The sequence below is a fragment of the Saprolegnia diclina genome (genome assembly GCF_000281045.1).
Source record: "Saprolegnia diclina VS20 unplaced genomic scaffold supercont1.4, whole genome shotgun sequence".
In the NCBI taxonomy this organism is placed as follows: Eukaryota; Oomycota; class Saprolegniomycetes; order Saprolegniales; family Saprolegniaceae; genus Saprolegnia; species Saprolegnia diclina.
This window is the reverse complement of record NW_008246071.1, coordinates 1,373,338-1,386,886: the sequence shown is the minus strand read 5'-3', so window position 1 is coordinate 1,386,886 and position 13,549 is coordinate 1,373,338. Positions and strand designations below refer to the sequence as shown.

The 13,549-nt window shown below is 58.5% G+C and overlaps 8 protein-coding genes across 8 annotated transcripts; 4 read left to right on the top strand and 4 right to left on the bottom strand.

The window, feature by feature from the left end:
- Positions 1-511: 511 nt before the first annotated feature.
- On the top strand, positions 512-2,083 carry SDRG_02163 (hypothetical protein). The gene has a single exon (XM_008607736.1). The coding sequence runs from the start codon at positions 525-527 to the stop codon at positions 2,016-2,018; it is 1,494 nt and encodes a 497-aa protein (XP_008605958.1). The 5' UTR covers positions 512-524; the 3' UTR covers positions 2,019-2,083.
- On the bottom strand, positions 2,004-4,350 carry SDRG_02162 (hypothetical protein). The gene is made up of 6 exons (XM_008607735.1): positions 4,238-4,350; positions 4,104-4,188; positions 3,820-4,057; positions 3,692-3,778; positions 2,824-3,646; positions 2,004-2,779 (listed from the first exon to the last, which is right to left on the bottom strand). Exons 2-6 carry the CDS (start codon positions 4,157-4,159, stop codon positions 2,109-2,111), a joined length of 1,875 nt encoding a protein of 624 aa, XP_008605957.1. The 5' UTR covers positions 4,160-4,188; positions 4,238-4,350; the 3' UTR covers positions 2,004-2,108.
- Positions 4,351-4,476: 126 nt separating this feature from the next.
- On the top strand, positions 4,477-5,821 carry SDRG_02161 (actin-like protein 2). The gene is made up of 3 exons (XM_008607734.1): positions 4,477-4,545; positions 4,592-5,323; positions 5,374-5,821. The coding sequence occupies exons 1-3, from the start codon at positions 4,501-4,503 to the stop codon at positions 5,764-5,766; spliced, it is 1,170 nt and encodes a 389-aa protein (XP_008605956.1). The 5' UTR covers positions 4,477-4,500; the 3' UTR covers positions 5,767-5,821.
- SDRG_02160 (NEK/NEK1 protein kinase) lies at positions 5,822-7,492 on the bottom strand (the record flags this gene model as incomplete). The annotated part of the gene is made up of 6 exons (XM_008607733.1): positions 5,822-6,182; positions 6,237-6,482; positions 6,534-6,901; positions 6,947-7,019; positions 7,062-7,182; positions 7,234-7,492. The coding sequence occupies 6 exons, from the start codon at positions 7,490-7,492 to the stop codon at positions 5,822-5,824; spliced, it is 1,428 nt and encodes a 475-aa protein (XP_008605955.1).
- Positions 7,493-7,567: 75 nt separating this feature from the next.
- Positions 7,568-8,342, bottom strand: SDRG_02159 (hypothetical protein; the record flags this gene model as incomplete). Its single annotated transcript, XM_008607732.1, has 4 exons — positions 7,568-7,705; positions 7,750-7,826; positions 7,867-8,081; positions 8,134-8,342. The coding sequence occupies 4 exons, from the start codon at positions 8,340-8,342 to the stop codon at positions 7,568-7,570; spliced, it is 639 nt and encodes a 212-aa protein (XP_008605954.1).
- A 92-nt stretch (positions 8,343-8,434) lies between these two features.
- Positions 8,435-9,898, top strand: SDRG_02158 (hypothetical protein). Its single transcript, XM_008607731.1, has one exon. The coding sequence runs from the start codon at positions 8,473-8,475 to the stop codon at positions 9,805-9,807; it is 1,335 nt and encodes a 444-aa protein (XP_008605953.1). The 5' UTR covers positions 8,435-8,472; the 3' UTR covers positions 9,808-9,898.
- A 1,055-nt stretch (positions 9,899-10,953) lies between these two features.
- On the top strand, positions 10,954-12,220 carry SDRG_02157 (hypothetical protein). The gene has a single exon (XM_008607730.1). The coding sequence runs from the start codon at positions 10,996-10,998 to the stop codon at positions 12,178-12,180; it is 1,185 nt and encodes a 394-aa protein (XP_008605952.1). The 5' UTR covers positions 10,954-10,995; the 3' UTR covers positions 12,181-12,220.
- On the bottom strand, positions 12,135-13,546 carry SDRG_02156 (RNA methyltransferase, TrmH family, group 3). The gene is made up of 9 exons (XM_008607729.1): positions 13,222-13,546; positions 13,133-13,175; positions 13,019-13,079; positions 12,910-12,968; positions 12,774-12,863; positions 12,678-12,722; positions 12,482-12,625; positions 12,374-12,440; positions 12,135-12,331 (listed from the first exon to the last, which is right to left on the bottom strand). The coding sequence occupies exons 1-9, from the start codon at positions 13,539-13,541 to the stop codon at positions 12,240-12,242; spliced, it is 921 nt and encodes a 306-aa protein (XP_008605951.1). The 5' UTR covers positions 13,542-13,546; the 3' UTR covers positions 12,135-12,239.
- Between the last annotated feature and the right edge of the window lie 3 nt (positions 13,547-13,549).

Genomic DNA, 13,549 nt, shown 5'->3' with positions numbered 1-13,549 from the left:
CCAACGGCGTGTCGTCTGCAGCACCTCCGCCTTTGCGATGGTTCTTTCACCAATAGCGCCATGATCGGCCTCGCAGAGCTGTTAACGGTAACCGAGGCGCTGGAAACGCTTGCAATCGCTTTCACTGATGCAGATTGAAGGGCAGCAGGTTGAAGGGTAAGTGAGCACTATTAATCGTGTGATTGACTGACAAACTCTTCGAAATGACGCAAGTTACTCTACAGACAGCAAAGATAAATGCATGGTTGCAGCGTTGAGGGCAGCAACAGCAATGAACTGTTGCTCGACCGTCTTTTGTCTTATTCTGCCGCTTTGCAGAAGTGTTTACCTACCGTCAAAGAAACTTCAGCGTCAATACAGTCGATACGCTACCCACGCGATTTGGGTGCAGACGAGGCGATCATCGCCAAGCGTTTGGCTTGATTCATAACTATCAAGTTGCCTTCGCGACATCTGATTGGTGGACCGTAAGTTCGGCAGCAAATCAAATCAATTCTCACAATCACCAAAACAAAACGACGGCGATGCACGCATGGCTTCAGCCTGCCGTGGTCTACGACATCGCTTGTTTCGCCGGCTTCTGCGTCTCGGACGCCATCACGTTCCTCGACGCGCTTCCTCCAACCACGAGACACGACGTCTTTGGCATTCTCTACGCGCGCATCCAGGCGACGGCGAACCCGAGCGAGCTCTTGCGCGTCATCGCAATCGAATCTGTTGTCGTCGACACGACAATCGAGCTCCAGCTCGTACAACCGACAACACCGTGGCCTGTCACTGTGGCCGTCGACTGGATTCCGCGCTGGGCGGGCAGCGCGGTGCTAGAATTCTGGCCCTGTACTGTCACGTCGCTCCAGATCTCGCTGCCATCGTCATTAGCCAAGACAGAAAAGCTTCTCGCCGGTATCGCAGAGTGTATCAATGTCCACAGCGTGCACGTCGTACATTCCAAGCTGACGCAAGACCAACTTGACGCGATTATGGCCACAGCCACGTCGTCCTGGTGGTTCCTCCAGTCGTTCACGCTCACGACAATCAAGAAACGAACGAGAACGCTGAATTCGAGCGGCAGCGTCTGCATGTGGCTCGCATCATCCCCAGTTCAGTCGCTCACTTTTGATAAAATTGACTTTGAACGGCCTGCGGCGAGAGCACTCGCGGGTGTCCTCAGTCATTCGACGACGCTCAAGTCTCTGGTGCTGTACGACAAACCGACGTCATGGAGTGGCCATTCACAGCTCGCCACTGCGCTTTCTGACGCAACTGCGCCGCCACTGCCGCCGCAGTTGACGTCGCTAGCGCTGCACTTGGCCTCGTGGTCAACTGCCGAGGTGGCGGCCTGGGGTGCCAAAGTTGCAGCGTCACAACTTTCGACCCTCAAGCTCGATTTGAACGTGCCGCGCGACGTGACAGCTCTTGTGTGCAATGCGCTTCAATTGCCGACTTTGGCGAATCTCATCCTCCGCTGCGGCGTTCTGAAAGTGTTGCCGGGCATCAAGGTCTCAAGTCTGCGCAGTCTCCACTTGGTTGGCTGCTCGCTCTCGGGCGATGCACTGGCAACTGTCGTCGAGATCTTCAAGACGTCTGAAGTGCTAGAAGACGTTCAATTCAAGTATACCTCGATCCCACCGCCGTGCGTAGCGGCGATAGCGGCTGCGTTGCCTGCGTGGACGAGTCGACGCGGGGCTCAACTGACCATTGCAGGCGATTTGCAGTCTGACCAAGCCCTCGAGTTTGTCCGTGCGCTGCCTTGCGTGCGCAACTCGTCTCGGTTTTCGCTACGGCTGCGCGAAACAAATCTGGCCAAGCGAGAAAGGAAGCATCTCATATCGGCGCCCAGCCAGTGTCGCGACGTGCTTTTGGAAATGGACGCCGCCGATGGGATGAGCGACGCAGCTGACACGGACGTTGCTGCGTACGCGCGGCATGTCGGCGTGCTCATGGTCGATGCAACAACGTTTTACGCACCGCCCACGCAGCCGGTGTCCAAGAACAGGCAATGTGACGACCCCATGTGAACAACTCGCTAGCATTTTGTTGTCCCAGAACATTTTTCAAAGAATACACGTCAAAGTAGCGTGCATTTCAGTGCCTCTGCGTGCACATCATCAGGCCGACGCATCGACGGAGTGGTGCGCTTGGAGCGTTTGGATACGCGACGCAAGATCGAGGAGCGCGCGCTGAGCCATCGCCTTGTTCGCATCTGTCGTGCGCGCGGGCCAAAAACCACAGGTGGTGCAAAAGTCATTGTCGCTTGAGACTAGCTCAAACTTGCAGGCCGGGCAGCCATCTGCGTCACCACGGGAGAGCGGCACGTTGCGCAAGTCGCCGTCGAACGCGTCGAGAAACTGCCGGAAAAAGTACAAGTGCTCGCGGTCGCGGATGACGATGTGGTGCTGGGCGTAGCATGCGGCTGCCGCATCGTCAAACGACATGTCGGGCGGGTACGCGTCAAAGTAGCCCTTCCGGAGCTGGGTCGTCCCTGCTCCTTGCTCGATGGGTTCCTTCGCGCGCCACTGCGACGTTGCTTCCGGGAACGCCTGCCGCAAGAGCCGCTTCCCGTGGACGTTGCCGTCGGGCACTGGCGTCTTGTCGCCAATGAGCTCGTCGCGCGGCCGCTCCAGAGCAAAGGCAATAACCCGCGGGTCCAAGAAAGGGCTCAGGATGTCGATGCCCATTGACGCTGCGAGCGTTTTCGACGAGAAGCGCATAATGCGAGCGATCCAGACGCGGTAAGTTGCGAGTTTCTCGACGTCCATGCCCTGGAAGAACGAGTAGCCTACATGCTTGTCGATACATGTTTCGAGTCAAGTAGGGAACGACCTGCAAAGACTTCGTCAGCACCGTCGCCAGTCACGACGCAAGTATACCCGCGGGCTTTGGCTTCAAGCAGCGAGCGGTAAATTACGATCGAGTTGCGAAGTTCCATTGGGTCGAACGAGACGAGGAGGCAGCTGACGCTTCTCGCGTGCGAGATCAGGTTCTCGATCGACTCTTCCAAGCAGTGGTGCGTCACGTGTCCAAGATTCTCGCAGATGCGCGCCGCGTACACTGCGTCTTGCGCCTCCGGGGCGGCACGCACCGTGATACCTCCGCGCAGCATCGAGAGAATTGGCGGTCCGGGTTGCGATGTTGCACACACATCCTCGAAGGACGCAGGCGTGGCTTGTGCCAGAATCGAGGTGTCCAGCCCGCCGCTGAGCAAAATGGCCTGCGGAGCCTTCGCCGCCGTTTCTGCAAGCACGCCTTGGAGCAAGTGTCGGCAAGCGAGGACGGACGGGGACGGCGTATCGAGAATGTTGTCGAGGGGCCAGCCGAGCTTGGCGGCACGCAAGATCCGTCGGCGGTCGTCGACGGATTTCGAGTAGTGAAACATGGTTTGCACCGACGAGTACATAAACGCGTGCTTCGGGTCGAACGTTATGCGCGGACGCAGCCACAGCGTCCAGTTCATGGGCGTCGGCAGTTGCGAGAGCGAGAGCGCTTCGTCGAGCTGCGCCTTCATGGCGGCGCGCACCTCGGGGGCAATGTCCAGGGGTGTGGCAGCAAACACAGGTTGCGTAGGCCCAAGCACGCTTCCGAAGGCGACAACAGCGCGCTGTGCGTACCATGGTCCGAACGTCGGGTGCACGGTCAAGTGGAGCTCCTACATACACGATATGCACATTCTGTGTTGTCGACGGCGACTCACCTCGGACAAATTCGCAAGGCCGGACGCGACGATCATGCGTTGGGCCGCAATCATCTTTCCCGGTTCAGTCTCGTGCACCCAATACGCCTGCTGCAGTAGTAGTGGTGATCTCAACAGACTTCATGTACCTTGTCCGGAACATCGTCGAGGGTCGAGACGGCTTGTGTCACAACTCGCATGGCATACTCGTTGAGCGGATGCTCCGGAAGGCAATCAAGGTTGATAGACGCAAGGAACGGCTCCCAGAGCCGCTTCGTGTTGCCCACCATGACGAGGAGCCCTGTCTCGGGCAATGGGATCTTGTAGGCCTCTGGCACGGCCGCGTTGTACACGCCGATGCTTAATGGCGCGACGAGATCAAGGCCCCTAGTGGCAAATGCATCACACACGTATCATTCCAACGCCGGTGTACGCTGGCTGTAAGGCTGCTTCCAGCGCCTGGACGACTACTTGCCACCGCGCTGCCATCGTCCGTCGACTTGTGCCAGGTCAAAAAGCTTAAAGCTTAATCTTTGTCATCCACACAAATAGTGTAAAATAGAATACCGGAGAGCACAGTGGCAATCGAGATATTGGAGACCTCCTTAGTATAAATATAGTCTGCGCTCGAATCAAGCGTTTATGGCGACAGCAGATGCACACGTGCGTGCAGTAAAGAGTCGAGCGAACCGGCGCCAGGTGCACGAGAAGCGCATCGTACACTATATGCGTTGATTTCGATCGTCATCCGCATACCGTCCGGATACGGCTCGAACCTGGGCAAGGTCGACCTCAGTTTTGGGAAATCTTCCGTCGACAAAGACGACGCTATGGTGGCCGCCAACAAGATCGTAGTCTGCGACAACGGGACGGGGGTACGTACGTTTGGCCCATGGCCGCGTCCTCACGGCGCTTCTCTAGTTTGTCAAGTGCGGCTTTGCGGCCGAGAACTTTCCGCGGCACATCTTCCCGTCGATGGTCGGCCGGCCGATCCTGCGCGCCGAGGAAGCAGTCAACAAGGACGTCCTTCTGAAGGACGTCATGTGCGGTGACGAGGCCGCGTATGTGCGCTCGAACCTCCAGATCAGCTACCCGGTCGAGAACGGCATCGTCAAGAACTGGGACGACATGGAGAAGTTGTGGGACTACACGTTCCACGACCGCCTCAATGTCAACCCGCAAGAGATGCGCATCATGCTCACGGAGCCGCCGCTCAACCCCAAGGCCAACCGCGAAAAGCTCACGGAGGTCATGTTTGAAAAGTACGGGTTCCAGGGCACGCACATTGCGGTGCAGGCCATGCTCACGCTGTACGCTCAAGGTCTCTTGACGGGCGTCGTCATCGACTCGGGCGACGGTGTCTCGCATGTCGTACCTGTCTATGAAGGCTTTGTGCCCCAGCACCTCATCCGCCGTCTCGACGTTGCGGGCCGCCACATCACGCAGTACCTCATCAAGCTCATGCTGCTCCGTGGCTATGCGTTTAACCGAACGGCGGACTTTGAGACCGTGCGCCAAATCAAGGAGCGTCATTGCTACGCTGCGCTGGACCCGACGATTGAGCGCCAGCTCGCCCTTGAGACAACGGTTCTCGAGGAAACGTACGAGCTCCCAGATGGCCGCATTGTCAAGCTTGGCCGCGAGCGCTTCGAGGTCGGCGTGCATCGCGTGGCTTGTCGCTCATGAACCACGGTGGTGTGTAGGCGACGGAAGCGCTCTTCCAACCGCACCTGATTGGCATCGAAGGCGCCGGCTTGAGCGACATGGTCTTCGACATGTGCCAGAAGGCCGAGATCGATATCCGCCCGGAGCTGTACAAGAACATTGTCCTCAGTGGCGGCTCTACCATGTACCCGGGTCTTCCGAGCCGTCTCGAGAAGGACATCAAGGATCGATACCTCAACGACGTTCTCAAGGGCGACAAGTCTCGCTTGGGTAAGTTCCGCCTCCGCATCAATGACCCGCCGCGCCGCAAGCACCTCGTATTCCTTGGCGGCAGCGTCCTCGCCGACATGATGAAGGACAACGACCAGTTCTGGATCTCCAAGCAAGAGTACGACGAGCAGGGCGTTCGCTGTATCGACCGCCTCAAGTAGGCGACGTTGACACGAGGTTGATTTTAACAACGAGCCTACTTTTCTTCTTGTCGTGTTATTTGCGAAGCGCTTGCAGCTGTGCGTAGCACTCGACTTCGAGAATTGCCCATGCGTCGTTCGTCTCGGCGACTGTCGCGACGGCGAATGCTGCATCTCGCGCCCGCGCTGCGTCTTGGTACGCTTGGGCTCGGAGAACGCGCACATCTTTGCACGCCGTTGCAAGGTACGCCTTGGCGTCGTTGGTTAGCGGCACACCTCGGCGGAAGCTGCCGACGACCCCTTTGTGCCGTGGTCCGTGCCGCTTGACGACTGCTGGGCGTGGCGAGACCTGCACCGGCGGCTGCCACTCGGGGTCCATCGAAGGCGACGAGCGCATGGTGGGCAGTCGCTTCACCGGATGTGGCGGCGATACGGGTCTACACAGGTATCGGTATCGGTAGTACTCGTAGGATATCGATATAGACTTGTACGGAGGAGGTGGTGGCGCGCGCGCGAGGGCATGGCTGGCCTTGATATGCTCCAGAATCTGCAGCAAATGGCGCTGCCGCTCCTTTTCGAGCCAGTCCGCCAAGTCGACCTCGACGTGCGCGAACTGCGGCACCGGCGTTATGGTCGTGTTGAAGAGGAAGGCGCCATGCGTCGACTTGGCTTTGGTCCAAAGGTCGGACAGGTCTAGCGCTGTGAGCTGGGTGCTTATCGTTGCCAAGTGGGCTTTTCTATTTGAGTGAAGACGGAATTACCAAATGCTATATGGTGTAGGTCCGTACGAAGCACATTTGCGCAGATCTGCGACGTAGCTCTGCAGCGGCGCTGTTAGCAGTGGACTCTGAAGCACTTCTGTGAGGCTTGGTCGGCTGCTTGGGGATACGGCGAGCATTTTCATGACGAGTTTTTGCAGCCCAAAACTGTACTCGCGATGAATGGGTACGTAGAACCCACTGCAAATGTTGGTCAGCAGCGCCGGGGTAGTTGCGCCGGTGAAGGGATACGTGAGTGCGCAGAGCTCGTAGAGGAGGCAGCCGAGCGCCCAGACGTCGGCCGAGAAGGTGTAGCGCTCGCCGGCGCACTGCTCGGGCGACAAAAAGTACGGCGTGCCCACAAAGGTGGACGCCATGTTGTTGCGGCCCGATAGCTCCTACGCATCAAACATCAAGCGTCTGTAGTCTTGTATCGCACAGACTCGTGAAATGCCCAGGTCCCCGAGGATGTATTGGCCCGAGTTGGAAATGAAGACGTTCTGGCTCTTGATATCGCTAAACGCAGTGAATGGTAGACGTGTGGACCAGAGGTGTTACCGATGCAGGATGCCTTCGGCGTGCATCGCATGCAGCCCAAGACAAACTTGCACAAACATGAGCAGTACCGCGTGCTCTGGGAATCGCTGGCGCTGAGCGGTGATCTTGGCGTGCAAGTCGCCTAGCCGGGCACAACGATCGACGTGCGTGGGGCGAGACAGGATAAGCAAACCGCCAGAGCAGTACTGCATGACGATGTAGTAGTGGCGTTGGTTGCGCGCAATGAATGCATCTTTGTATGCGACGATGTTGGGGTGCGAGAGGCGAGCGAGGAGCCGCGCCTCCTGGACGCTGTCGGCAAGCCCGGTCTTGGTCTGGACCGAAATGTCTTTGACGCAGACGAGCCCACCGCGCTCAGCCTTCTCGCGCATGAGATACACGAGGCCGAATGAGCCTTCGCCTAGGACGCGGATCTTGGCATACCCGTCCATGCCAAACCCGACGCTGTTGGAGGATCAACAACAGCACCCGGTATATTTATAGCGATATCCGTAGCAATCTTCTTCTCATGTACGCGTGATACGGAAGAGGAGAATGCTGCCGTCCCTCACGAGTAGCTCGTGCTGCAAGTAGGCCGCACTGCATGCTTGGAAGTCGGCGAGCGCCGCGTTATCCCCGCGCTCCTCGTACGACAAGTAGCACACCTAGCCATTCTGAGGACGCCGATATCTAGCGAGATTACATGTACAGTGTGCGTTGAGCCGAGGTCGTAGATGCTTTTGGCGAGGTTGCGCCACGAGTCGACGCCGTAAATGGGGTTAATACCTACTCCATTTGACGATATGTGCGTACCGATGTTACGTACAGTCCGAGACGACGATATAGTCGAAGGGTTTGTTCTTGATAAAGAGTTCGGCATAGCGAGGACTGCCCCAATTGAACTGCTTTGCCATGATGGCACCTAGGTCGCGCGGCAGGTTCAAGGCGAGGTTGTGCTGGAGGAGGCCAACGATTTCTTCCTGGTCTGTCACGACAACACGAGCGGCGCCGAGGTCCTGTGCCACAAGACCCACGAGGCCACTAGACAGTAAAGCGGTGATGCGCTGTCCAGTATGGCACTGCCTTGACGTACCAGCCACTACCGAGCTCGACGACGGTGGCACCAGGCGCAAAGCCGCCTTCGCCCTGGAGCCGCGCGAGATGCTGCGAGAGAAAGACGGACGCGCGCCACACGAGCGAGCCCGTCCACGCGTCGGAGAAGAGCGCATCGAGCTGGTCGCTCTCGAGCGTCTCCGAGATCGCGTACGCGCGGCCGGCGACTTCGATCGACTGCGTTGTCATGACCAAGTGTGTTGTTTAGGCCAATCAGTGCGCGCCCAGGGCCTTGGCCGCATTTGATTGGTCGCTGCATTGGATTTCGAAAGTGTCCAACGGCCAAAGTATTGCAATTCGGTCATCATCAGACGCGTACATGTCGCTCGAAGACCGGCTCGCGAGCCTACGCACTGGGAAGGCGCCGACGGCGCTCGCCCGCCCGCTCTTGCAGCCGCTTGGCGACGTCACGTTCACCGAGGTCAGCGAAGACGAGTGGGACGACGAGGCAACCTCATACATCGCGCCGCCGCCGTCGCAGACGACACTAACGCCCCCCAGTTCGGAGCCGCGTACCACCATGTACACGTCTTTGGCGACGCCGCCACCGTCCGAAGATGCACATCGTCCGCCTCGTCTGATGCCCATGTACGCCGAAGCGCCGCTGCCGTCAAGGCCGGTCGACGCCAGCGTGCTCTACGAGGCGGCGCTAAAGATTGCAACGGCCGCAATGAACGACGAGCGGGCGCGCCGCTTCACGACAGCGATTGACGGCTACACCGAGGCTGGAAGCATATTTATCGAGATTGGCCGACAAGAAAGTGATGCACGCGTCCAGAAGACCATGAAGAAGAAGGCGTTCTCGCTGCTTACGCGCGCCGAGGCGCTTGCGACGTGGTTCGACAAGGTTCAAGTCGAGGCGTCGAGCGGACACAACATTAGCGAGGCGCTCACCCAAGCGGAAGAGGCGACGTCAAAAGAAGTGACGGACAACGAAGAACAGGTCCGCGTCATGACGCAAGAGCTCCAGCAACTCAAGTACGCGTCCGACCTGCGCGCATCGTCCGTAGAAGATATCGCCGACGTGACGACAGCGCCACACGTGCAAGATATGAAGCTCGCCCTTGTGAACGAAATGCACAGCCTCCTCAATCTCCCAGAAGTGGACCACCTTCGCACGTTCAAGCCCCTAAGCGAAGACGCGAACAAGGACGCGTATGCGGTAGAGCTAGCACAACAAGTCGAAAGCTTGAAGAAGGAGCTCGCATTCGAAAAGGCCACCCACGTGCTCGGCAACTTTGTGCGGAAGAAGCGGTTTCAGGCTGCAGCCTCGGTCGACGATGAGGAACAGAAGCGCCTTCAGACTGAAGTCGATCGGCTCCGCGCCGAGCTCAAGGCCCACCAGGCGATGCTTGCCGAGGCGCCCTCGAAGCGCCCGATGACGACCCTTCTCGTTCCGACGTCACCGCGACGACCGACGACCGCGCCGTCGCCGCAAAAAGGTGGCTTTTTTGCTGCGTTTGGGCGAAAGAAGGGTGGGTCGCACGCACCGCCCGAGTTCTTTATGGGCCCGCGAGGCTTGAAAAAGCAGCAGCAGGACGATACGAGTTCCTCGCGCCGTCGGTCAGATCCATCGCTGCAGTCACCGAGGGAGCTTCGACGACAGCGGTCGACGTCCGGCGACAATACGTCGGCAGATTCTGTGTGGCTCTAGCGCTGTGTACTGGTTTGGAGATGTATTTAATCCTAATTTGCCGACTTTGACTCTACGAGAGAGTTGAAGACTCATCCACCAGGGAAATGGCGCCACTTCGGGAGGACGTCGAGAATGCTTTGAAAGCTGCTTTGAACCGTCGGTACTGTCGACAAACTACGTACAAGGCGACAACCACGTACAAGGTATGTAGTTTGTCGACGACAACCCAACGCCCGGGCAACTTCTACTCGGGCCAGTGCAAGTGAGTAGCTTGCAGTTCGTGGCGGAAGCAAAGGTCTCTCTCTCTACACCCAGCGAAATGCAGTCATGTCCCTTGTCAAAGAGCCGCGCGGGTATCTCGGATGCTCCTTTGCTTCCCGAAGCTTCCAATGCGGAACATGCCCTTGACCATTGACCATGCTTTGATACACGGCGACCAGATCGTGGCTTACGTACGCGGCGTCGTTTACGGCCTTTGTGCTTTGTGTAGATAATTCTGATATAAGGGAGGCTTCCGGCAGCTCTTGCGGCCCGAATGCAGTTGTAGCGTGCCATCTGTCCGAGTCATGTGATCTCAGTGGTTTGGACCCTGCGACGAAACGCCGAGTGCGAGTTCTCAGAGGCGCGGCTACTCGCTTCGTGGGATGCTGCATCATCCGAGGTTCTGCGCGGGCCAGCACCGACTGACCATGTCGCTGCCTGATGAAGGCAGGTTTGCTGTGAGGAATCGATCCACTGTGGCCGCTTGGGTGATAGCGCCTCGAAATTTGCAGGTGGCCAGCACCGTGGCCGGTAGCGGGTCAGCCGTCGTTCGATCGACGAAGGTGAGCCCAGTAGCTGACCATTTTGGAGGCCGGCCATGTCTCGTCGCCTGCATTGTACTTTTGTCTGAAACCTCGCCTTTGGCTCTTGGTCTTCTGGCACGTTTGTGTGATACTGTGCCCGAAGCCGCCGTCGGCCGAGTACTGTGGCACGTGGCGCGGTGTCAAGCAGCCCCGCTCCGAACGTTGGTTGCCACTTGCCGATCGATACAAACTGCAAGGTTGGGCGTATGCGCCCGGCTCTTCTCACGGAAGAATGCCTTTGATGTCCCACTACGTTCAGTATGCGCCCGGCGCTTTAACGTACTTTCACGCATACGTTAAAGCCGGTTTTTTCAGGGAGGACTGGTTTAAAGTGCTGACTGACACTCCATGAGGCCAGTTGATGAGGCCAGGCCAGGAGCCTGCTTGGCCCGTCGTGGCACCTGCCATTTTCGAACAAGACGGCAGCATGACGCTTCTCGGCGACTTTACTTCGGCCAGCCTCATGGAGAAGCGGTCGTTCAAGATGGCGGCTAAGACAGGCGAGGCCCGGCGACACTCGGTCACGACGGGCCCCGAGTACATATACCGCCCCAAGATGATCTCGTCGCCCGATTCGGTCGGCGTCCTCCTTGGCGGCCTCGCGTACGGTGTCGACACGTGCGGGGACATGGCCTATGTCGCCTGCATCAACTACGTCGCGATGATGCACCTCGCAACTCGCAAAGTGCTTGCGAAAGTGAGCGTACCCGGCACCGCATTGTCACTTACAGCATCGCCCAGTGGCAAGGCGGTGTACGTCGCGTGCCAAGAAGGAGGTCTCGTCATCCTGGGGCGCGAAGCCGACGACAGCCTTACGATTGCCGAGACCCATAACGTACCTGCACTCGGCGTCGCCATGTGCATGGCCAAGCCCGTCGCCGTCGTCGCTTGCGACAGCCTCGGCCTCTGCCTCTTCGACACGCGTACCCACAGTTGGATCTCGATGATCGCGCTGCATCACGCGCTCGGACAGTACAAGGCCCGTTCCGTCGCGATCAAGGACGACCAGTATGCGATTGTAGCATGCGATGCGGGTTTCCTCGCAGTCGTTGACATTGTCGACCCCAAGCACCCTCGCTTGGTGTCCATCGACCGCGTTTTCACGGGCGAAGCGCGGTCCATCTCGCTGGACGACGACAACACGACGGCGTACGTCGCGTGCGGCAACAAGGGCATCTACATCGTCAACATTGTGGACGTTGAGGCGATCAAGTCGCTTGGCCACGTCAAGTCCGCGTACGGCGCCGTGTTCGACGTCAAGGTGTTTGGTAGTCTCCTCCTCTGCGCGTGCCAGATTGGCGGTCTCGCGGTCTTCACTGTCACCAACGAGAAGCCGTACTTGCGCCTCGTCGGCCAGAACAACCGGTTCGAAGGCATTTGCCACGGTGTTGCCGGCTTCAACGTCCGATCGTCGTACGGCAGCCACTCGCGCGAGGCCCTTGTCACATGCCAGTCTGGCGGCATCCAGGTGATCAAGCTTGATCGCATGGAGGCGTGGCCCCAGCCCCTCAAGCCCGCCCTGGGCGAAGCTTGTAGCATTATGTAATTACCCAACCTATTTAAGAATTTAGCGCTATTCTACTCCATCTTCGACTTGTAGCTCTATTAGTGACCATGGAGGAGTTGATACATCAGGATGCCTGCCGCGACGCTGACGTTGAGCGAGTCGACCTTGGACGCAGCATCTTGCGGAGCTCCTGTTCACTGCATGAGATATGGGCGAGCTGGCACTGGAGAACCTGGGATGGTCAAAATAGCATCGCAGCACTGCTTGATGTTGGACTTGAGCCCGCGGTGTTCGTTGCCCTAGCAGATGATTTGTGGAGCGTTTGCTGTGGAAATGTTACCATGACTAGGATCGTGGGCTTTGTGAGCGCGAACGTGTCGGCTGAGATGGACTTGGCGCCGCTGCACGCGCCAACAACGTCCCAGCCGAGGTCCTTGCTCATCGCAATGGCTTGGTGCATGTTGCGCGTTTCCCACAAACGACCCTAATGGATGACGGCCCGTGAGCATGACCGCAAGCCATCACGAGCGTGGCACCTCGGCAACGAGCACCTCCGCCGCACCAACAGACGCACGCAACACCTGGGTCATATGTTCAGCGAATCAAACTCCAGGAAACAAGAGGGCACGTACCGCGGGCGAGAGCGGTGCGCTGTGACGCATGCTCGTCAGCACGCCATGGCAGCCAAGGAAGTGGGCCGAGCGCAAGACGGCGCCAAAATTCTACAGCCGCCAGGATCAGCGCTGCGTTTCAGCATAATTTGAAAACCTGCGCGTCGTGAATCTCGTCGAGGGCCAGCAGCACGGGCGGGCGACCGGATGCATCGGCTGCACACATGCGCCGAGTAGCCATAAGACCACTGAATATGCGTGGATACCTGGTGGCACGTCCGGCTCGAACTCGGCGATCGCCAGCGGATCTGCAAAGAGCACGACGCCCTGCGCACGGATAAGTTTGCTATCAGTGGATGAGCAATTGCGTGTTGTTGTACTTGATGCGGTTTGTCGTCGGTCGCTCGGTTCAGCAGCCACTTGCTAGTGGACAGAGTTGAAGCACTGGTACTCGAGTTTACGATCGCACCTCTCGTACACGATGGGAATACCAGCGTCGGTTGCCATGGCCTTGATCTCCTTCAGGTGGCGCTCGTCTTCCGATGAAGGCTTCTTGGCTGCCGTCTTTTGGTCGTTCGTGTCGCGCAGGTAGAGCTTGTGAAAGGCGCGCTGGTTGCAGCGCAGCGCCTGGCGCACGCCGTGGATACCGTACAACGCCTCGCCGGGCGGCAGCTCGACCTTGGGTGGCTCCGTCTTGGGGAGCCACGACTTGGCGTCCGGCTTGCGCTTCCCAGCGCCCCCAGCGCCCTGCTTCCACGGCCGGAAGGACGAGAACGGCCGGCGCAGCATCGTTGCAA